We start from the raw sequence: 25,487 nt of genomic DNA, 5'->3' as shown, positions 1-25,487 counted from the left end.
ATGCATCTGTCCATATCGGAAATGGATGTGTGAGCTGCCTCACAGCTGTTGGTCCAGGTCAATTCTGATACAGCAGATATAATGATAATTGCATAATATAGGTTACTTTAAACTAGGCCTGCAATAAAAGCAGGGCAAATGCAGGGCTATTATTGGAATAAAGGCAGTGGGTCTCAAGTCAGTAAATGAGCCCTGCAGTGTGACTTACATTGGTAAACGCTGGAATGAATGGTGGTGATTGATGTTAACAGTGCCTCCAGAGTCCAGAATATGCAAAAAAAGACATAATCAAGCTGTCCATTGATGGACAATGTAGAAATACATATTTTGTCCACAGCGGATCTATTATAACTGCATAAAACCCAAACCCCGCCTCTACCGTCATGAATATGTAATCAACATGTCTAAATGTCGATTGGCTGCCTGTCTCTGTCATCCGGCTCCGAGTTTCCACAGGCTGACAGACAGCTCAAAGCAATCACCATCTAAACAACAGAACGAACCCTCCTATCCTATCCCGCCTGGATGAGTACAGGCGGACAGTTTCCCGATTCTCTCTCTAGTTTTAGGCTCTTTTTTTCTCCCCTCCGTTTCCTGCAATCAGTGCGTAAGTGGGTGTGTCAATGTAGGCCAGCGGAGTGGAGCCGAGTTGGTGCTTGTGCGCACTCTGAAAAAGAGGAAAAAGTTCAACATGAGTTTAGTCTGAAACCCGCCCGCCTCGGAGCAGGCTACCCGTCCACGATGGCTGTTTGGACGAGAGCAGACAAAAACGGTCAACTGGACCTTCTGCTCCGGGACCGTTGGATCCGAGTGGCCGCCGAACTAACTCGAGAAACACTGACTTTAACAGCCGAAGCGGAGGCGACCGGACATGGGGCCAATAACATGGATTACATCAACTCTTCGGCGGGCCTGCGAAATGGAGTGTCTAACGGAAACGACCCGGGCCTGGCGGTTTCGGGGAATCCGACCCGAGGTCCGACCCAGAGTCAAGATCAGCATCCCAGCCAGAACCACGGCGGGCGAGGGCGCAGCGGCAGCCCGCCGGGGCGCGGGGGGATCACCCGGGGCCAGTACGACGGCAACTACGCTGTAAACAGCCCCGGCAAGTATCCCAATAACGGCACTAACTCCGATTTTGGAAGCCCGGGGTCCAGCTACGGCAGTCCCGGGTCAAGTTTTAGTTCCAGGCAGGGCGAAACTCCCATCAGTTTGGACGGGTCGTCGGAAGCGGTGCGTAAAGTTCGAGTTGTCAAACAGGAGTCCGGCGGGCTGGGGATCAGTATCAAGGGCGGCCGGGAGAACCGAATGCCCATACTCATTTCCAAGATCTTTCCCGGGCTGGCGGCGGATCAGAGTCGGGCTCTGCGGGTGGGAGACGCCATCCTCTCGGTGAACGGGAACGACCTGCGAGAGGCGACGCACGACCTGGCGGTACAGGCGCTCAAAAAGGCAGGGAAGGAGGTGACGCTTGAGGGTAAGTTGTGCAACGCAAGAGCGGGGATTTATTTAAGGCCGAGATTATACTCTCTCTTCTACTCGTCTGCTTCTAGATAGATTGACAAGGCGATATGTGAATTAATAAAGTGCGCTACGTGTCCAATCAATTCAAGACACGAGAAGGCAAGGGACAGATGTGAGTGATCCATTGGGCTCACTCAGTCAACAGAAGCACAGTTTCGTCAAAGCGTGGTGAACTTTCTAGACGTCTTGTGCCCCAGGGGCATACTATTTCATTCACTTGTTATGAATTGCACTACTGCCCAAGTTTATTGATGACCGGTCCGTTGTGGCCATTCATTCGTATATATTCATTTCACTGACACGAGTGCAATTCCCGGGCCATGCCCGTGACACACATAACGTAGGCTGACCAGTGACCACGCAGTCATATCCACATAAACAAACTGCCGCCTACAACTGTTGTTTCTGTCTGAAGGGGGGCGGGCCTAGGCTCATGGGCTGTATCAACAGAAGATGGCCTTTGATTAGTGTAAACAGGAAAGTAAGCACAATTGTGGTCACAGTTAAAGTTAGTTACACCGTGTATGAATGGTTGTAGCGTTTTTAGATAAGCGCTCATTGTACATGACGTGAATAAATCAAATTTATGTCTCTGACTCCACTGATGTTGTCACTCAAGAGAGAGAATGAAGGGGGAGGGAGAGAGAGAGAGAGAGAGAAAAGGAGAGACCACAGCACAGAGCCCTTGGGGTTTGGAAACTTCAACTCCAGGAATGGCTATGCAGTGCCTAATGGTTTGGAATGAACACTGGATGAATACTGAACAGCTAGTTTTAGGAACTAATCAATGTGTAGCACATTTCCGCTCAAAGCCAAATAAGGCCTCTGTGTTGCTTGTTAAATCCCCTTGGAAATATTTTGGTCTGTCAAGCTGTCCAGTCGGCCACTGCGCTCTCTGTTGATAGTTTCGCAAAGCATTAAATATTATTTCAAAACTAAAGACATAATGTTTGATTCTTGGGATCTTAGGTTTTGTGCTGCTTGTGCTAGGGTGAAAGTGAAAGTGGTAGTGTGCAAAAGTCACATAGACTATATTTTCCTATTGCCACATAATGTTTCCAGTCAAGGTCCTTCAACACTAAGTACACATTAATTTATTTTAACAATGGAAAAATGTCCAAACGGTAAATGGGGAAACATTACACGAGATGCACGTTTCCTGTTCCACAAAGTCCAATCCAGGATCTCTGTGTCTGTATGAAGGAATGTGTCAGCTGCCTGTCATTGTTTGTCAGATGCCGTAGTTGTGTTGTTTGTGGATTGACTGCCTCTCTCACTCTCCACGGTCCCTTCTCTGAATGTCCGTCAGGCTCCCAGGCCTGAGGATGGTTGGAATGGGGTTTGAGTTGCCGTGTACACAATACATAAACCTCCAGATATTTTGACAATTAGCTGGGGCACCCCACATTCCTGACCTCTGGTTGTATCCAGACTTATAGGGCAAAGGTCAGCACCGATGGTTACAACCTGGATTTTACTACACCACGCTTGCAACACACGTTCAAATTATGATCTTTGTTCCACAAAGTGTGTGTGTGTGTGTGTGTGTGTGTGTGTGTGTGTGTGTGTGTGTGTGTGTGTGTGTGTGTGTGTGTGTGTGTGTGTGTGTGTGTGTGTGTGCCGTTTGAAGTGAGTGTCGCTCTTATCATCGTACATCATCATGACGTAAAATAGTCGCTATGCCTCTTTGCTCAGACACTATGAAATTCTCCATTCATTGTCAATGGGAATGCAATGTTTGTGTAGGACAAAAATAGACACCACGCCTATTTGCTCAATGGGAGTTTAATGTTAGTAGAACAAAAATTATCACTATGCCCATTTGCTCAGACACTGATTCTCCATTCATTCATTTAATTGTCAATGGGAATTTAATGTTTGTGTAGGACAAAGTTGTGACCAATGAACAACACTAATAGCTGGATATAGGAGGGGCTAGTGCCCCTCAAAAATAGAAGGATGGCAGTGCTGGACGGAGAAGAAGGGTATTGCTATCCTAGAGGTACATCTACAGTATCCCGGTGAAGTAGTAGTACTGATTCCAGAATCTTAAGACAAGAATATATGGCCTCTAATACCTGTTCCTAAGTCACATATGACTATATTGTTTCCACCATTAGGGGAGAGATGTGTGAAACATCTACAGTGATGTAATCAAGTAGAAAGCTTAGTGAATGTGTGAAGTGAGCTATGTTAATGTCCAAAAGCCAAGCAGCAGGGTGCATTTCATATTCTGATTATGAACTCCTACTAGTGTCACATGTGACACGATTAAAAAATAATCCCATTCGTGTGTCACATTTGACTTCATCCTCGGATTAATCTAATTATATGAATTCAGAAATGGAAACATTGTATCGGCATGTTTGGAACGAGTACAAAGGAAATGGCTTTGAAATGTGATACAAGACGTGAATGAATGTACACTTGACTGTACAGTACAGTACAGTACACAGGGCTCTCATTCAACAGAACGCTGCAGAACATGCATAGACAGTTGTTATGCAGTATGCTCACCGTGGTATTGAGGAAGTATGTATGACATTGTCAGTTGCAATGTGATGGTGAAGTCATAATATTATCATGGGCAATCCTATGTTTTAAACAAGGTAGGAACTTAGAATGAGCTAACAATGCTCCTGTAGTGTATGACATAATATTGCATAAATAGTCTTTAGGTGCATATTTATGCTGAAACCCTTTTTTAGTTTTTGCATGTGACGTCATGCATACTATTCTAGAACAGTGGTTCTCAACGTTTTCAGGTTGTGACCCCCCCCAAAATAATCATATTTGAACTGGGGACTCCCCGAAGTCCCCACCCTGACTAGCACTTGGAATTGTACGAGTTGACTCAGTTGAGGCATTTCATTTTTTATGTTATATTTGACTCCGTTCCACAGAACAATATTGTGAAAATAGCCGATCTACAAGCCCTGCATTGCGAGCTTGTAGATCTGATATTTTCACAATTGTTGCCTCTTTCCTATATTATTTGGCCAATGTTTGACCAGTACTTAATAATATAGATTGATTACTGTTGATGCACGACCTATGCTGCGTGTCTCTCCCCTTCTCTCTCTCCCTCTTTCCTGTCCATCTTCACTTCATATTATCAATAAAGGTGTCACTCCTTTAAACAAACTTGGCTGCCACATGACGTCACATTTTAGTACTCTAAACAAAACAGTAAAAAAGTTCATAGACTTGGCTGCCGTATGACGTCATTTCCAAAAGCCAGACACCCCTCAATAAATGGTCACTTCACTGTCATCTGACAGACCAAAAATAAATAAATAATATCATGTTCTGGGGTCCGACCCACAGGTTGAAAACCCCTATTCTAGAACAGGACATGATGCTGCCAGGCTAGCTTCCACCCCTGTATGAGTGACCATGCTGACTGACAGACTGCCACAGACATAACAGTCCCATATGGCTATAACCATTGAAAAAGGCTGGTCGTCTCTCATACTGCTGACATCTTATTAGGACAGCCTGCCGGTCAGTGGCAGGAGACACAAGATGGGCCCATTGTGTGCGTAATTGGAGGAATAAAAACAGCACATGCAGACAAAGACGCCATTGAAGAAATGGGGACAGCCCTGATGAGGAACAGAGCTATTTTCTTTTGTTCAAAGGCCAAAACTAACCGACCACCCGTTAATTCGGTCGCTGTCCTCACTGGGTGATACGCCATGTTGTATGAGTCTGCAAACCCTGAAATAGGCCAGGCAAGATTTTTTCAGTGCGGTCTTTTGCGATTTTACGGAAAAGTCAGTGGGCCTTTGTTTAGTCCAGTGGTTTTCAACGTTTCAAGGCCCATTATTTATTCAGCATTTGAGCCACGGACCACCATTTGATGACATTTAGCCTCTTTTCCAATTCCATGCTGTATTGATGTTGGTACCATTAGGAGAGATAACAGGAAAACATTGATCAAAATTACAATTACTTTACATTCTCTAATTGTGTAGACTATAAGTCTTGTAAATTAATTAATACAGATTTAATTTTTACACTAGAAGGATCCATTTGGTTTAATTTTTACACTAGAAGGGTCCATTTGGTTACACTAGAAGGATCCATTTGGTTTCATTTTTACACTAGAAGGGTCCATTTGGTTTCATTTTTACACTAGAAGGATCCATTTGGTTTCATTTTTACACTAGAAGGATCCATTTGGTTTCATTTTTACACTAGAAGGGTCCATTTGGTTTCATTTTTACACTAGAAGGATCCATTTGGTTAACAACTTTCCATCATTTCGCTGCGGGACCACCTGGAACCTTTTCAAGGACCACTGGTTGAAAACCAGTATAAACCCTATGTCAAGTTCCATTTACAATTCATTGTGAGCTTGTAGATCTGCTTTTTATTTATTTAAACGACGTACTACTGATGGCAAAACCTGATTTCATGTGCCAACAGTCTGGAACATTTAGTATTTCACCATGTCTTTCATCTTTCCTTCTGAATCAGGTCAGAGGATGGAAGTGAGTAGGGGGCAGGTGTAACTTTGTGTGTATAAGGTGGCAAGGGAATTTGTGTGTTTGAGAACCTCTGCTCTACATTAGGTGTGTGCGTGCGTGCGTATGTGATGTTTGACTGTGCAATCAATCATGTGTTGATCTGCAGTTTGTGTGAAATTGTGTACGTGTTTGTGGCAGGGTGCATAATATATTTTATATTACGTGTTTGTGAGAGGGTGGCAGGGTGCATAATATATTCACATCGTGCAGCTGTGAATGCATACATGTGCTCACATGTGTGTGCATTTCAAGGAAAACCCCGAGAGAGAGAGACGTAGAGCAAAGTACTCCTGCAAACTTCCACTTCCCTCCTCTATATATATATATTATACACTGGTGTATAACTGTATATATATATATATACACACACACACACACACACACACACACACACACACATGCACGTTGCTCCCTCCATTGGAGCATTCTCACACATTGTTCTCATTAGGGGTCTGGCAGAAACAGACGGGGGGAAGGGGAAAGAAAGGGAGATGGGAAATGGGTGACTGAGAGGGAGACTTTTGGGGGGTATTGAAAAGGGGATAGACGATTGGGGCGAAAACAGTGTTGCCATGTCTGCCGACGTTGGGCTTCTTTTTCTTTAAAGTTGCTTGTAAATATTGGTGGTTGCGTTTTTTGGTCTTGTTTCTAAAGTGTAGTTGCATGTTGCAAAACAAACTAGTGATTCTCACACATTTCCATCTCAAGGACCCCCACATTGTCCAAGGACTGTACATCTAAAAAATCACACCCGTGTGAAGTGAGGGGCGCTAATATATTAAAGTCTAACTCATGTTGATTAGGTGATGTAATGGTGATGTAAAACAAACGGTGCAAACACAAACATTAAACGCCATTAACAATAAAGAGACAATATGATAATACGTAATTTTTCCCTTCATTGTCAATGCGTTTACAAAACAAACATTGAACTAAAGACAAACATTAAACCTGTGTATAGGAGGGGCTAGCGCACCTCAAAGATATTGTGTGCCAGTGACCTCCATACCAGATTTGTATTGGTAAAATGTTAAAATACTACATTTATCACTTTTTTTCCAATATTCTTTTGTTGTTGAAACTAGCAGATCTACAGGCTCACAACGGCACAGCACGTCGCACATTATAATAAAATAGCCTGCTCGCTTATTTTGGGCTTGTATTCGTAGACTTGGCTGCTTATTTCTTCCACACAATCTGGCACAACACTGAGCGAAAAACTAAAGGGAAGAGAGGAACATAAGACAGAGTATTAGATGGAGGAAGAGGGGAGAGTGGGATTGGCCCGGCTGCATGGGGATTTTTTTTGGTCAGTTGAAAAAAAAAATGAGCATAGGGTCTGACTCACTGACTTACTGCTTTGTAAGCTATTATTCAAAGCCATATACCATGATTACTGTGTGTGTGTGTGTGTGTGTGTGTGTGTGTGTGTGTGTGTGTGTGTGTGTTAGCTGGCGGATGGACATAATAGCCACAGACTGAACATAGGCTCACACACCACAGCTAATGCCACAGCCAAATATGTGTCGAGTCAGAGTGTTCTGCTTTTTGCATTCCTCTTCCCTCCTCTCCTCTCTCATTCTCTATAGCTGTGGGCAGTGAGGTATGAAGGGAGAGGTGGGACGAGTTGGCCATGTGGGACTTTGGAGCATGGCTTTTGTGTGTGTGTGTGTGTGTGTGTGTGTGTGTGTGTGTGTCTCTCTCTGTCTTTGTTGCTTACTGTGTCTGGTGCTTCAAACGCATGCATCATTGTGGACCGGTGTGCATGAATGAATGGACGAACAGTCACTCCTTCATATGAAGCGCACACACCCACACAGGCACACACACACACACACACACAGTTACACACGCACGCACACGGCTGATGGTCCTCTGAGTGCGGGCCTAATTAGAAGCAGAAGGGGAGCTGAGTGACAGCGCTGATAGATGTAATGAGTTCTTTAAACAGCACTGGTGCACTGACGGAGGCAGAGAGAGAGAGCCAAGCAGGTAGAGAGACGAGCAGACATGCGATTACATGCAAAAACTAGGCTGACGGTGAGCGTATCTCAGAGCTGGGCTATGTGGACTGTTCAGAAACCTGCCTACAATGACATCATCAATGGGGATTCCATTTCCAACTAATGGAAACTTTACCTTTCTTTTCCAGGAAAGTTATTAATTTACAAAAATGGCTAAATAAATAACCTGAAGTTTGAAATTGTGCTTGAAATGACCAGACCTGACTACTGATGGTTTCATTGGTAGGCACGTTTTTGAACTTTACGCAGCCCACCTCTGAGACAGAGCAAGTGTACAGAAAATTAGCTTTAGTGAGGAACAATTATATGAAGACAAGGTTGAAAATGGTGGAAAATGATGTCAGGGGGCACGGTGGCGCAGTCGGTAGCGCTGTCGCCTCACAGCTAGAAGGTGCCGGGGATGCTGTGGGCGATGAGGGCGTGTTCTCTCAAATCATTAACATCTTGATGACATCATCAAAGGTGACACTTCCTGTGTTTGTAGCATGATTCAACGCTGATAAAGACTTGTTGCTGCTCTGCAGCTACCATGCCAACTCTTATAAGAATAAAAACGTGCCTTAAGACAAAAGTTCTGTGAGTGCAGTTGTTTTCTCTTTTAGAGATGACCTTTTGCAAAGTTACTTACCCGACCGAGTTGTACGAGCTACTACCTTATAACCTGTGCACACTGCACAGTGTGAAGCTCAACAGCGCCACTTTGTCACCTGTTGGTACTCTAAACGGACATACATAGGGACAGACAGACAGACAGACAGACAGACATTGCTGGGCATTGGAGTGGCTGCACCATTCAAAAAGTAAAATGGCTGATACTGTTCTCTGCATAGGAGTAATGTGTGCAGCCTTTCTTTTTCCTCCCAGTGAACACTCTGGCTGCATCAGTTGCAATGAGCTGGAGGAGCAGCATCAGTCAAGCAAAGTGATTTGGCATTACAGTAATCTAATCCGATGAATGCATGGACACGTTTATAAGGGGGAGGCGTCATAAGGTGTCCTGTGGCTGTGGAGTGTTAAGAGTCAGACTAGATGCCTTTTTATGATAACACTGCGCTGGTAAGAGAGACCGCACCCATGAAAGGCAACTCGGAGACAGCAAACATTATTCAAACAGTGAAATATGAACAAGTATAGCCATTAGAGGTGCTCCGATCGATCGGTGATCGGCCGATTTTCACTCCAGCGGCAGCGGCACTCTCTCCATCGGCACTCTATCGGCAATTTACATGATCCGGAGAAACCGATCTTTTTATATAATTTTAGGGGTCTAAAAGATAATATCGTTTTTGACAGGACTAAACATTCTCCCCCTCCTCCCCACACAGGAACAGTTTTGATGTGTTTTTTTTGTGGCATATAATAATTTTGGAAATATTCAAATTTCCCCCTTATGCACAAGATTGGTGAGCCGATCGTGAGAAAAAACAATCGGTGATCAGGATCGGTCAGGCCTACCAAAAAACCTGATCGGAGCATTTCTAATAGTTATAAACCTGCTGTATTTTACCTTTTTAGTACAAGAACTGTTACAAGAACAAGTAACGCTTGCTTAACCCATTTTGACCTGAGATCAGATTAAAAAAAGATCTACTACAATACATCCTGACAGTTTTCTGAAAAAGCTATGTTTCTATCTCAGTCGTTCTTCGATTTAAAAAAATAGCAGACCTACAAGTTCATAGCGCGCCACTCGGTGCCGTGCTATGAACTTGTAGGTCTGCTATTTATGAATCATATTTATGAATAATTTAGCTGGGGACCTCCTGGAACACCCCCAAGGATCCCTGCGCGTACCCAGACCCAATTTTGAGAACCACTGTAATAATGGAAGGTTTAGTGTCGGGATGTTGTCAGCCCAACATAAACATCAAAGGACAACAAAGCATGCTAGTCTGAAGCTCTGAACGTTCTGACTCATGTGATATACAATTAGGCTTTCAGTTTGTAATCCTTGTACTTTACAGTTATAATATAGCATGTTATTTACTATTTAGAACGTATTTTTTTAGATACTTATTGCATTTTGCTCCCATTCATGTCAGCAGCATTCAACAAAGGCCGGGGGGTGGTTGGGGTTGTGTTTGCTCAGTTCACACTCATCCAAATGTAGTTCTGGCTGTGGATCCTTTCTTGTTTTACTGCCCGTTTTGCCCCCTCTCCGTGCGCACATCCATCTATCGTCTGTCTGTACAGCTAATCATTGTAAAACTGTTGTGAAACTGCACTCTCCCTGGAGGCCAGAGCAGAACATTTCTCAGGTTGTTTATAGCACCACTAGGATGCCAGATTTAGCAAAACACATCTTTTTGCTATTGCTCCTGCAGATTTTGTCATGCAAATTGGCACACACATTATCTCTATAGTCATGTCATCAAGACGGACCAGATTTTTCATATTTCATCCTGATTGGTCTACGTGGTCCGAGGAGCACTTTTTGTCGTAGTTGTAGATAAGGGAAAGATACATGGTTGTTGGGGATGTAAACAATGGAAACCCTGTGTGTATATAGCAGAGATAGACACACTCTAAAGGCCATAGAGCTCTGGAAACTGTGGCTGGAAACTATCTTCGCTTAACATCTTCACTGCAAATCTGATTATTAGCCTGAAACCACGGCTGGCTTCCTTCTTCCTTGTCTTACAGACGGGCTGGGCACCCCCCACCCCCCCACCGCTCCTCTAACTCAATGCTCTCTCTACAAGAGAGCATTGAGTCTGGCTGATATATCGGTATGTCGCAGATTAGGCAGTCGATGCCCAATTTTGGCATTTGGTGACATTTTTGAGGGGCACTCAAATCCAATGCCTGGCTTTGTGCGTTGTTGTTATTATTTGTTGTTTTGTTTCATTCTTGTTGGTTCTGTTGATCCTGTTTGCCTTCCTTTTAATTATTTTCTTTTGCTTTAATATGTTTTCTTCTTTTTCTTTTCTTTTCTTTTGTTCTTGCTCAGAACTTTGGTTCGACCTTGGTCGTTGATTGATTTGATTTGAAATCTGTTTTTCAAATTGTCTGGACTGTTGCACTCATTGACAAAAACTATTGGACAAAACACCAGTAATTTGTGGTCTCGGATCAGCCTCGGACTTGGCATCGGTCATACTCTCTTCTGTACAGTAAACAAACCATAAACGCAGCACATGCACTCTTCAAAGTGAGTGTGGGGGCGACGTAATTTACTTGCTCCAAAGCACGCACTTACGTATGCAGAAACGCATGTCTCCCAAACACTGGTATGGGTCATGTTGTTATGAGGGTGAGTCAATGAGGTTCTGTTTAATCTGTTACCGTACCAGCATTATGAGGTTCTGTTACCGTACGAGCATTACTGCTATGGCTGGCCTGAGTTCTTCTGAGTCATATATGACTTACAGTAAATCTAATTCATCCATCCTTGTACAAAGAATGATTTTTCTATCGAAAATCGGTTATTTATGGTGGTGAGAGGTGACACCATTGTGCGAATAATAATAATAATAATAATCTTTATTTATAGAGCACCTTTCAGACACAAGTGTAGTTCAAAGTGCTTTACATACAAGTAAAAATCCCACGATTTTTTTACCCAGTGTCAATTGTCTAATGTAATCCTGGGCGCTACACTTCCTCTGCCAACCTGGGCGGGCAGTGCACTGACCTTATGCTTCCTTCTATGCATGAGGAGTCCAAGCTGCTTCTTTTCACCTGACACGTGTTCCGTGTGGAAGGAACACGTTATTCCGACCAGTTCCTTTCCCCTCCATCAGGCGCCCCGGCTGGCCAGGGGGAGGTAGTTTAGAGACCAGGATTACTGCATGTTTTTTGTGAGGGTACCTACCCTAGGGGACACGGAGAGTACATGCAAAACAGAAAGGCCCTTTCACCAATCCCGCCTCGGGTATGGGCACTGATGACGCGGAGGAGGGAACACGCGTCCCCAGCGGGAATCGCACCCAGGACCTTCTAGCTGTGAGGCAACCGACTGTGCCACCGTGCTACACAGATTCTGAAACTTTGGTTCTCCATCTATTCAAATATAGATCACAGCGCACATATTCCCATTCAGTCAGTCACTCTCACTCTCCCACTTGCACACACGCACACACGCACGTGCAGACCAGTTATGCTTTCAAACCTAATATCCCAGACATTCAAGAATGACCTCACCTCTTTGGAGCCTCATCTCAGGTTTCAGACGGAGTAGAACAACATGCACACACACACACACACACACACACACACACACACACACAGCATGAGTAAAGTCAAAAGTGGAAGAGAAACGATTGATGTGAGGGGGATTGAAAGGAAAGCTATAAGCGTTGTAGAGAGTGAGAAGTTTCACTGAGAGCAAGAGGTGGAACGGTCCATGGGACCAAATTTGGAAACCAAATCCATTAGATTGGAGTCAGAGCCCTTCTTCTACAAACAGCAGACCTGCCAAACTCACAGCTGTACCGCCAAGTTAACTCTGTTCTCCGAACCCAATTCCCCTCTCTGAAGTGCAATACATCCTTATTAGACATTAAAGTAGATAGCAGGAACTGTTTATTTAAAAAAAAATCATGTCCAGATTATGATTAACCCATTTTGGGCGGGAAGTTCCGGGAACCCCTTTTGGTGTTTTAAACATTGTTATAATTTAGCTATTGAAAAATAGCAGATCTACAAGCTCTGAGCTTGTAGGTCTGCTATTTTCTTTTAATCGTGAAAATGTGGCTCACATCTTTGAATATATATTCTTTCAAAGTGAATGTTTTTAACTTGGGTCTAAATGGGTTAATATCTTTCTTTTCATTTGGACAAAATACTAATAAATATCTCTAGAATTATATTTGGAGGAACACCAAATGTGTTCATAGTTAATTTTTAGAGTAAGTCTCATTTTCCAGTGGTCCCAGCATAATAAACACTGATAAGATAAACACGTACAGTAAATATATCATCACACTGTGGAATCATCAGTGTTTTGATTCTGAGAATGTACAAATGGACCGTTCATGGTGATACATTTACACCCAAGGCTTTGAATTTTACTGTCAGGAAAATATAATCCACTGAGCATATGCATACATTATGATGTACTGTAGTGTTATAGCATCCATTTATTACTGTAATAGTACTGTGTTGAGAGACTGAGTGGACCAAAGACACATTTCCTACCGGAGTTGGACAAGAAAAGTTTTATCTCCTCCTATTGTGGGGGATTTACATTTTCCAGATTGTTCAAAAGACGTTTTATTTTACAGTTCACTTAAGGCTACAGTACGTTTACGGTTGGCCAGACCATATCGTATCTATCTAATTTATGCTAATATAAATGCACCACGCCTCTGTGCGCACGTCTGTAATTCACATAACTCGAGAACCGTTTGCACCACCGACTTCAAATTTAGCACCAGGCACCTCTGCCCCAGTGCCCGGGCTCTGGACAGGGCCCAAATTGTGTCGCTCGGCCACTCAGGGTCCAGGGATTGTGTTTTTTTGGTGGCGTCACTCGGCCAATCGGAGCGCTGCGTATGTCTGTGGCCCCCTCGGCCAATTGGATTAGCTCCGTATGTTGGTGCCGTCGCTCGGCCAATCGGGGATTGGCTAATGATGTAACTATGTATGTTTTATGTAAAAACGTGGTTCCTGATTGGCAGAGGGAGTAACCGACATACGCAGCTGAAAACAGTACTTGCACTCTGCTCGCGCAAGTAATAACTGGGTGGGGCATGCATTTCCAACTTGCATCGTTCCAAGTAGGCCGGTGCCCAACAGGCACCGTCGTCTTCAATGTTTGTGTTACGCATGCTCGCATGTTCACTGTTAATGTTTGTGTAGGACAAAGTTTGTGCACACACACTAAAAGCTGGACATAGGAGGGGCTAGTGCCCCTCAAAAAATAGATCTACGAGCGGTGAGTTGTTGTTGATTCAACACTTGCTGTTGCAAATTAATCTTGCTATTAAACCATCCAACTGTCACACAACTAAAGATACATTTCTGCTTTACTCAAACAAACCACAATTTCATGTCCATGTGGGGGGTGGGGGGTTGGGCTGGAGGTGTATCCAAGGTCACTGAAACATTATTCAAAAGTCCCTTTAATTGGCACGGCTCATCACTTTGACAACTTAAAAGCAGCATGTTTATAGACAAATCCGCAGAGTGGTGCCCTGTAGGCCAGCTGTAGGCAATCAATGCTGGGGTGTCGAGCTGCTCTTAATGTGACACCGCAGCTATGATTGTGCCCAGGGCACCTCTCTGTGGATTCGTCTATTCTAGACCACTGGTTCCCAAACAGGATTGGGACCCATTTGTGGACACATTTTTAATGGGTCCCTTTTTATAATTCTTTTGTTTCCAAGATTTTGTTTTAAATATTATTTCAAAACATTTGCATGAAACATTCCCCAAAAAAGGCAACATTTTCCATGAATTAAAAACCAACTTCAGTGGTTTTATTTCAGTAATTTAACACATTGACTCCCAAAGGAATCGATAACAAACCTTTTGAAGAATCACCCGATCGTGATCCATTTCACGAAAGTCTGCCTTAAAATAATGCGATCGTTTGTCATAATGTTGAAAACCTTTCCACGACAAGAAGCCAGAACAGAGCCACCCGCAGACTGCCGCCATTGTCCATAGGATTGCATTGGGACTCGATTACCCAAGCGAGCGCCAGTTTTTTTTTTTCCGGTCACGTGATCCAAAAGTGTGACGTATCACAGAGTGTCTGTGTGGAAAACCTTGTATGTCTTATCAAAGTTATCAAAATCGGCTAATAAAACAAATAAAACATAACTCGGGAAACTTGTGGCCGGCCGTAGTGAGCCGCGTTGTGAGCTTGTAGATCGGCTATTTGCACTCATTTGGGTCACGGGCTAAAAGGTTTGGGAACCACTGGTCTATACTGTAGGTATTTAAGTAACAAGTATTCTGTCCTTCCATCTCACCCTGCAGGTTTGAAATTGTCAAACTGAACATTTCGTGTTTCTTTTGATACTTTTATTTTGCATCATTGGGATACTTGGAGCTGGACCATTAATTCCTTTTTGTTTTTTATGAAGTCTTTTTGGAGATATGCACATACATTATTTGTAATGCTATCTTCAATAAATGTGTCATTAATTTCTTTGTATATTTAAGCTATTTGTCTTATCTTCCCCTTGCAATTCCTGGTAACGAAGCCTAAATATTATGCTCCAATGTTCAAAGCCAAAAACACAACTACATCATTAATTGTAATTATTTGTGCGACAATTAATCATCCACTTCGATTTGTAATCGTGACAGCCCTATCATTGCCATTCTTCATGTCCGGCTCCCTCTGTGTTTCCTCCACAGTGAAGTACATCCGCGAGGTGTCTCCGCTCTTCAAGAAGCCGTCCCTGGTAGCCGACCTGCCGTGGGACGGCATGCGTCCTCAGTCCCCGAGCTACAGCGGCAGCGAGGACTCCGGCTCCCCCAAACACACCAGCTCCTCTGGCTCCAAGGACAGGAAGGTCATCAGTCTGAAGATGTGCTTCATCAGCAGGAACTTAACCATGCCGGACCTGGAGAACAGGTCTGAGATTGTGTGTGTGAGTGTGAGTGTGAGTGTGAGTGTGGTTGGGTGTCGAAATACCTGATTACGTGGGAGTTTAGGTGTGGTTGGATTATGTGTTTTGCAAGTGGGTGTGGGTGAGGTTTTTTTTTCCCCCTTACAGAACTTAGATTCATTCGTTTGGAATGCTTGGCATGTGAGAGAGAATTAATTAGATAAATAAATACATTAAAAATGGCTCACCTGGCCCAGACTTCGTGTGTGTGTGAAGAATAAGATACAGACAAAGTGTAGATGTGTGAAGCTTAGCTCCTCCATCGTGACACTCTCTTCTCCATCTAGGCTGCTGGAGCTCCACTCCCCTGACGGACAGCACACGGTGGTGCTGCGCTGCAAGGACGGCCCGTCCGCCAGCTCCTGGTTCACTGCCGTCCACACCAACATCGCCGCCCTGCTGCCACAGACGTTGGCTCAGGTCAACGCTTACCTGGGTTCCCCGACCAACACCTCCTCACACCCCCACCTCAAACACATCGGCTGGATGGCCGAACAGGTATTTTAGTTTGTTTTTGTTTTTGTTGTGAGCCCTTAGACCAGTGGTTTCCAAAGTGGGGTCCCGGGACCCCCAGGGGTCCTTGAGGAAGCTCCAGGGGGTCCCCAGCTAAATTATAGTTTGTAACCAAATGGACCCTTATGGGTCTGTAACTAAATTAACTTTTACAATATAAATTTGGGGTCCCAGAGATGAAAATGGAGGTCCGTAGACTAATGCATGTCAAACTGGGGGTCCTTGAATTTAAACGGGTTGAGAATCTCTGCTAGAGCCGTACAAATCTTCTCTCATGGGGGTCCCTGGCATATCTTTTCAAATGGGGGTCCGCGGGCCAATTGGTGTCAATTTTGGCGTCCTTGACATGACAAAGTTTGGGAACTAACCTTTTACCTTTTAGAGTTTTACATGCCTTAGGGCTTAGACAGCCATGTGAGAGCTGCTGGGGGTGTTTAGTGTTTTTCACAAGAAACCCCTTTCACGGGCAAGTAAAACTCATAGACACATGCACGGTACCCCACAGTATGGGCTGTGATATATATTTAAAAGGAAGCATGATGACAGTGAGACGTGACTGACATGTAATGCAGTAACTGCAATATAAACAGGCAAAAAAAAGGCATGTTTTTATGGAACAACAAAAAAGGTAAACTCATGCATTTCCATTTTGGGGGCAAACGTTCAGTGAATATAGCCGAAACACAAGCTCACAACACGTTGCATGGCAACACGTGAGCTTGCAGGTCGGCTATATTTTTGGCAAAGATATTTGGTGTAAAGCAAAGACAGGAGGGTGGCCTAGTATGGAGCCCTGAGGGACTCCGGTCGACTAAGGGTTTAAGTGGTTAGCCATGCTGGAGTTTTCATTCAAGGCCTTGTATGAATCAATACATCTATGTGTGTGGGGTTGTTTATTCTTGGAGACGTAGCCTGGGTTGACAGGAAATACTCAGGCACAAAGTCAATAAGCGTTTCCACCACATTAGCCACTTCCTGTCTGGCGCCCTACGTACTCCAATCACTCACTCGCTCACTAACGGACTGTCACTAATTAATGTCACCAAGTTACGAAACTATCAAAAACCTAATCACTCAGGCATGACACACATTCTGGCATGGCAGACATAAACACACCCACATATATATATGCGCACGCATATGTGGACACACACACACACACACACACACACACACACACACACACACACACACACAGTACATTGTATTGACTTACAATCATCCCGGCATATAACACCCTCCCGGACCTCATTAACCTTAAAAACTTAATATTTAAATGGTGAAACCTTATTTGGCCCCCAATTTGATATGCCGATCCCAATCAACTTGCCGATCCAAATCGACTCATTTCCAGCATTTGACCCCAAACTATGGCGGGAACACACACACACACACACACACACACACACACACACATATGAAAATGGATGCGTCAGTGTTCATGTCTTCTCTAGGTCCAGCTGGATGGAGGACGGCACCAGTTCAGGCCCATTGTCATGGCTCTGACAGAAAAAGACATCCTGCTCTTTGAGTCTGTGCCGTGGAGCAGAGAGGCGTGGTCCATGCCTCTGCTCACTCATCCATTACTAGCCACAAGGTAATCACACTATTACTACGGATGTTTTGCACACACAAGTTGTCACACAAATAATTGCTATTATTAACCCATTCTGGATGGGAACCCCTTTTGGTGTTTTAAGCATTATGTTATACTTTAGCTATGGAAAAATAGCAGATCTACAAGCTCGTAGCAGTGAGCTTGTAGATCTGCTATTTTTCCGCTACGAGCTTGTAGATCTGCTACTAAAATCACGGTCTTTACTTCTGGGGGGGCGGGGCGGGGTGGTCCCTGGAACAACATACTGTATTATCAGAGGGGGGGGGGGGGCAGATATGACAAATAACTTCAATATACCAAAACATCTAATAACTGAAATAACGCGGAGCATCGCAAAACATTGTGAACTTGTAATTTTTGAACATGGAAACAATTATGATCATTATGCAACAAATTGCGATTATGTCGCATAGTTGCGATTATCTCAAATAATAGCAATCAGGCGACAGTCTTAGAAATAATACTGATATTTTCAGTTGTAGTACAGTATCTACTGATATTGTCGTACCACTGACAACATACAAATTCTACCATATTTTAGAGTAGACATTTTATTTCATGGTTCTTACAAATAATGGCCCATCTACAAGCTCACAATGCGTTATGATTTGGGATCTTGTAGGTCTGCTATTTTCTGTTCTTTAAGATTTGTTTTGGGGCTTTTTTATGCCTTTATTGATAGGAATCAGTAGACAGACAGGGAAGGGGCAGAGAGATGGGGAGTATGGCAAAGGCCATCGGGAGTCGAACCCGCAGCACGCCGTCTGGCTGGCTTGGCAGCCTAGGTGCCAAGACAGTTTAGCTAACCGTCCGGGCCATAGATTATTTTGTTAATCTTCAATGCAAAAGTTATTAAAAAGTCATATCACCTTCAGCACTACCTAAGTACAACCACGTATTAATCACGGTTCTCTCTGTGTTCAGACTGGTCCATTCTGGCAGTGCCCGGAGTTCCCCAGCCCAGGGTGCAGACCTGGTGTTTGCCACGCGTACGGGCACGGGACGGGGCATCGAGTCCCATGTGTTCCGGGTGGAGACCCACTGGGACCTGTCTTCATGGACGCGGGCCCTGGTACAGGGGGGACATGCTGCCGCCGAGCTCATCAAAGAAGTCTCCATCGGTGAGATGATGGGTGCATATTGTGTGTGCGTGTGTGTGCCCATTTAGTCCCCATACTATGCTCAATGCACAGTTCATTATGTGTTTGTAGAAGTGTTTACAGTGGGGGTATGTGTTACTGTATTTATTATTTATTTGTCACAGTCATCAGCATAACCTAGTATATCCATCTATTCTACAGTGTCTGTCCGTCTGTCTTAAAGGACTTTGAGAGTGAGTTTGTGTCACCCTTTTAATGTTGTTCGACCAATACTTACCATGTGCTAGTATACCTGTAGATCATTCTTTGCAAATGTACTGATGTGTAATGCATAGTTTGGGAATGTCACAGAAAAGTATTCTGAGGTGAATAACTGGGCTTAGAGTAACATCCTATGTGTTCATGAGGCAGGCCTGGTTTGTCTCTCTGCTGACAGAACACTGTGTGTGTGTGTGTGTGTGTGTGTGTGTGTGTGTGTGTGTGTGTGTGTGTGTGTGTGTGTGTGTGTGTGTGTGTGTGTGTGTGTGTGTGTGTGTGTGTGTGTGTGTGTGTGTGTGTGTGTGTGTGTGTGTGTGTGTGTGTGTGTGTGTGTGTGTGTGTGTGTGTGTGTGTGTGTGTGTGTGTGCTATTTTTTTTGATTGAATGGTTGAATTATTTAGTGACAAAATCACATGTACAAGTGAATACGGTGGTGATACAATGGTCCAAAAACAAAGTTTGAAAGCGTATTTATTTCCATTGGGGTCCTTTCGAAGTGAAGGGGGATGGTTGGAGAAAATAAGAAATGGAATTTGCGTACAGATGAAATGGTACAGAACCCAATAATATAGTTTCCCTATGCTCTGTAGGAAAAGGATTATTGAGGCCACATTTGGACTATGGGGACATCATTTATCGTCATGCAGCTGCCAACACACTCAAGCCTCTAGACACAATTTACCACTCAGCCCTGAGGTTTATTACTGGTGACAGCCACAATACTCATCACTGTACATTGTATAATAATGTAGGCTGGTCTTCTCTGACTGACAGACTCAATAATCATTGGCACCTTTTCATATATAAAGCCCTGATTGGAAAATTACCACCATGCTACATCAGAAACCTAGTCACATTTTAACTCTCCATGCCAACTGGCTCCTTTTGCCAACTCTGAGCTGGGAAAGGCTGCTTTCAGTGTTAGACAGTGCACCCAATTCTTGGAATATTTTACAACAATAACTTTAAACTGAACAACCTAGCATCATTTGGCCATTATAGGAACATACTTAATAATCGTGTATTACCGGTATGTAACTGTTTTAACTGATAGCCGTCAACATTTAACCGTTTTAAATTGTTTGTTCTTAATTTGTTTTATTGTTTTCTTTGATATTCTCAGTCTCTCAGTCTCTGTGTGATGCTTTCACATATTTTTCTCGACTATCATGGGAGTGCAGCCACCCTGCCTAATACCATGTAGTGTCATGGCAAATTTGACAATACATGGTTTTCATCAAAACAAGAGTGTCTAATAGTGACTAATAAACTGTTTTTGTACATAATGACCTGCCACTGACACCACAAAAGTAGTTTCCTATTGGGGACAAATATATTGACCGTGGCAATGCTTTGCATACATTAATAATCAGGATGTTGGCTGGAACACCTTTAAATGGGATCAGGTTTATTGACTCTTGCTGCCAATCAGCTACTAACTATTGTAATCAGGCATACAATCTATCTATGGGCATGTACTGTATGCCAGTGGTTCCCAAACTTTTTCATGTCAAGGACCCCCAAATTGACACGAATTAGCCCACGGACCCCCCATTAAAGTACCAAAAGTAGAACATATTCATTATGCAGAAGGTCCCATTTCACAAGTTTTCAAAAGTATAAAACCAATGAAAAAGGCAGATCTACAAACTCACAATGTGTGGCATCGTACGCAAGTAAATGTACTTAAATGTAAATGTACTTAGTTACTTTCCACCACTGGTCATTTATACGGAGTCTCCTGTCACAGGAAGTTTCTGACAACTTGTGAATCTGTAGTAATGTACCAGAGAGTAAATGTCGCACAGAGAGAAACTCTGTGTAGAGAAAAAAAAGCAGAAGTCTGTGCCAGTGGAGGGGAATGTTTCCACTCGGTTAAGAACAATAGTTGGCTGCAGTAACGGGCCTGGAAACCGTTTGTCTTTTTTCCTTCCATGTCCTGCTGCTACATAAACACAGTGGTGGTGGTGGAGGAACATTAAAGACATTTAGACCTGAGGACAATTCTACAAATGTCAATTTTACAATTTTTTTCAAAAATAGCAGACCTACAAGTTCATAGCGCGGCACTCGGTGTCGTGCTATGAGCTTGTAGATCTGCCACCAAAAGTGGTTCCTGCCCAGAATGGGTTAAAGACATTTCAAGTAACAGTAATACATGTGGACGTTCTACAGACCTTGAATTATGGAATCACCTCTTGTGTATCCAATTGAGTTCGCCGAACATTCTGACTCAATCCTCTATCCAAACAGGATAAAAATACGTTAAAGCTCACAAGCTTGTAGATCTTTTTTCTTTTTTAAATCGTGAAAACGTGTGCAAATATTTTGAATATATCCCTTCCACAGTGAATGTTTTTAACTTAAATATTTGCTTCTGGGGTGGTCCCTGGAACAACATATTTTCTGATGGCGGACCACGGCCAGATACATATAATTTGGGAGTGTTTGACATGAACCAGTTTGAGAACCGCTGACAAAACATAGGTTTTTCAGAAAACTGTTTATTTAAGAAGACATTTGTAGATTCGACCTCAGGTCTCGATGTATTAAATGCCTCCATCCCCTCTTGTCAACAGGCTGCACGCTGAACAGGCAAGATGTTCGTCTGACACTGCACTACGAGAAGGGCTTCACTGTCACGCGAGAGCCAGCGGATCCTACCGGGGGAGCAGTACTGTTCAGATACCCATTCGAGAAACTGAAGATGTCCGGTGACGACGGAATCCGAAATCTTTACCTTGACTTTGGTGGTCCAGAGGGTGAAATGGTAAGTTGCTACTGGCGTCTGAAGACCTTCAGCGTTTTCTCTCACAGTACTCTGAGTCAGGTTTTTGGTTAAAGTCGCACAATGTAGAGAAAGTCCTGTGTAGCCTATATTGAGAACAATATGCTGCCTACATGCGTGGTCAAATATTTTGAGATGTCCATTATTTTCTTAAATTTGTGCATTTTCCTTTGCTTTCTCCATCTCTTGCTTTCTTCTTACCCCACCCCCTTCCTTTTTTCGTCTATCTCTCTCTCTCTCTCCACCTTCCATCCTGCAGGTGTTTGACCTCCACTCAGGCCCAAAGCCTGTGGTGTTTGTTCTGCACTCCTTCCTGTCAGCAAAGCTGACCCGCATGGGCCTGCTGACGTGAGTGAGCACCAGCTAACAACTGGCCTCCATGGGACCAGGCATAGGGTGGAGGGTGAAGTTGTCCCAAAATGCTGATCTGGGGCCTATTATTTCCCCATATGCCGTTGATGTTAGAAAAGGCTGTGGAGAAGCTGAACTCAAGTCTGTGCTTGCAGGGGCCCCCAACCCCCGCCTAGAGTGGTTTTCTGATTGTTTCAAATATGTGCCTTCCTCTTCAAACGTCTCTCCTCGGCCTTCCTCGTAGACTTTCCTCACATGGTCAATGGACAAGGGACACTTTACACAAAATGGGGAGAGGTAATATAAGACATTCTAGACATGCTATAAACATTCTGAGCTCATTATATTTAGAATGTAACAGGAATTATATCTGTCTACAGTCATGCTAGTCATAAAGAATCAAAGGATTGCAATTGTTTTGATTTTAAACAACATTTTACTTTTTCAATGATCAAGTGATGAGCTGTAATAATTTCAGAATAATGCAAATATGCTATAAAGTCCTTACGATGCCTCATAATGAACATTGAGTAAAGTGCTCCCGCAAAGTATTAAGGAAAGGAAGGAATTCAAACAAGCACAGCCAAGAACAGATGAATGAACGTTCCATCTTTTTACTCTGATATGCCTATCATTCTATCACAGCCTTCCATCGTACCAAGGACTATTTTTATGTATTTGTTATGCGTTGTGGTGGATGAGAAATGGGACGTGTTGTGTTCTAGAGTTAGCATGCGATTTTCTTGGAGACTGTGTGCTGCGATTGGTGTGAAAGGACTACACAGTATTGTTGGTGTTTACCCTGCTTGGCATGAAAGAATGTGTACTGTGTGTGTGCGTGAGTGAATGTGTTTTAATACCACATGCTTCTGTTGGCTTGATAGTGTGCCTGTTGTCTGAAAGACTCAACTCTAAGCACATTATCTCAGATTACTTTATAATCAGGACTGCCAACTGTGCCTTTTTACATGTAGTCAATGATACTCCTCGTAATGTTTATTTTTTCCACATGACAAAATAATTTTGAAACAATGTAAGTTTTCAACATGCACAGCAATAGTATTACTCTTATACTGTAAACAATGTTACTTCATGTTTATTTTGTTTCATTTTTATAAGTGTGTCTTCGTTTAGCATGACTTACTGACATTGAACTGACATCAGATCATTTCTGACATGGCAGTGTAATGTTCACAACACTGTTGTGGGCTTGTAGATCTGCTATATTCGGTGCGCAGCATTGCGCACAAACGAGCTGTAAGTCGGGCATTATTCACACAGTCATCCTTGCTATTATGTCAAAGTTGCTTGCTTCTCCATTCCTTGGTGCCTGAAATTACTATTCTCCTTTTACCATTCAAGTCTGGTCCCAGATTTGGTTTCTGATCTGTTCTCAAATGACAGGAGTAGTGAGTACTGGTATGTTTCATTTTACCAGAGACCAAACATTCTAAGTCAAAGAGCTGCTGTATCATAGCAGTAGTTTATGCCTATTAGATTATTATGGCATTTCCTACCTTGTACTTTTTGGAGCATTAGGCTAAGAAGGTTTCATGTGTATAATAACTATATGTTATCTGAACCTTACATTATGGTCAGCTTCCATCAAAAATAAAACTACAATCACTCCCAAAATAATAAGCTAATCTCAATGCTTGTATAGCTATATATTCTCTACCATTGTTCTGCAATAGACAGTACAGTATGCCAGTGCACTAGCTAATCTAATTACAAATGCTCCTTCAATTCTCAGATGTAGTTTATCAATGTCTGTACTGAAATGAGTTATGAATAAGAGTATTAACGTATATCATTTAAGCTTAACAAATGTTCACAACCTTCAATTGGTCAGTGCTGCATAATAATCATATTTCTAAATGGATCCTTTATCCTCAGTTGATCTAACCTGGTAGACCATCCCGGTCGTGGGATTCTCATTTAATTTAATTTAATTTCAGCAGACCTGAAATGAAATGAGTTCCGTGACCGGGATGGATGGTCTTACCAGCCAGGCTACAGTTGATCAACCGTGTCCTTTTTTGGCATTGGTGTAATATTATGTCCATTTGCTTATCTCGTAAAGCACACCACATCAGCACATGTTCGTAACCTCTGGCTGAACCGTAGGCTTCATATTTGGACCTTGATGTCTTACCAGTCATGTTTGGAATGGTTTACCCTTTGTCTGAAAAGAGGACATAACAGTATTGCTGCATGATTCTGTTGGTTACATATTCTTTATTTTGTTCCTGTGAAGTCTCACACTGACATTATGTTTCCTTCACAAAAGGCAATTATTGCAACGGGTACTGTGCAGCATGGTACTGTAGTTGTGTATTCCTGAAAATCTGATTTGGACAAGGGGATTTTCCCTTGGCTGACAGTAAAATGTCAGAGAGATCATTTATCATTTATTTACAAAAAGCGAAAAGCATTATTGCCAACTATTGTGAATCAATTATTTCATTTCACTTTTCCCCACTACTTTGATGTCTTGTTACTGAGATATAACAAATTCTATATCGCCATCCATGTCTGCAGGAAATGTTGGTAATTAATTGTCATTATCTTTTACATGTTCACATTTCTCTGTAACTTGCTGAGCAGCCTGTTAAAATATTCATGACTTGTAGTGATGAATCAACTCCAAGTCTCCAACATGAACTATACATTTGGCTCTGCTTGATGTGCCAGTGCAGAGATTCTGTCTGAGGTCTCAGTTTGCCGTGCTCACCCATCAAACTCCTTTGAAAACTGAATGTGGGGTTTTTTTCCCCTCAAATAATTCAACCTAAAAGGAGTCAATCATTTGTAAGAAAAATTGCTTCTGTTGTCTTTTCTTAAGTAATGCTTAATATCTTTCTTTTTTGTCTTTTTTACCAAAGTTAATATCTGTGGCAGCTTGCGTCCAACACAATCATTTAGCAGATATTAAGTCGTAAAGACATAAGTGCTATGAAAGAACCTGTGACGTTCAAAGTATGTTAGACTTTCTACCAAGCCTGCTTCCCACTAAATATTATGCAATGTATAATAGCAGTGTAATAATCTATCTTCAATGTAAATATCTACTAATTAAAGCTTTTAAACGTGTGTTTGTGTGAACTCTCATGAAACGTACAAAATATAACTAAGCTATTTAAAATACATTTGACATCTTATTATGTGAGCCTTATGAGTGTGATTTGGGAAGACATCCATATGTCCGCTGGGA

The 25,487-nt window shown here is 42.9% G+C and overlaps 1 protein-coding gene across 1 annotated transcript; it reads left to right on the top strand.

Annotated features, from left to right (window-relative positions):
- The first annotated feature begins 465 nt into the window (after positions 1-465).
- Positions 466-25,366, top strand: sntb2 (syntrophin, beta 2). Its single transcript, XM_080762417.1, has 7 exons — positions 466-1,477; positions 15,392-15,611; positions 15,933-16,143; positions 17,613-17,755; positions 18,701-18,897; positions 21,714-21,904; positions 22,182-25,366. Exons 1-7 carry the CDS (start codon positions 526-528, stop codon positions 22,272-22,274), a joined length of 2,007 nt encoding a protein of 668 aa, XP_080618543.1. The 5' UTR covers positions 466-525; the 3' UTR covers positions 22,275-25,366.
- Positions 25,367-25,487: the final 121 nt, after the last annotated feature.

Source organism: Protomyctophum bolini (genome assembly GCF_963924005.1).
Source record: "Protomyctophum bolini genome assembly, chromosome: 4".
NCBI classification, from domain to species: domain Eukaryota; kingdom Metazoa; phylum Chordata; class Actinopteri; order Myctophiformes; family Myctophidae; genus Protomyctophum; species Protomyctophum bolini.
This window is presented reverse-complemented; position numbering and strand designations above follow the sequence as displayed.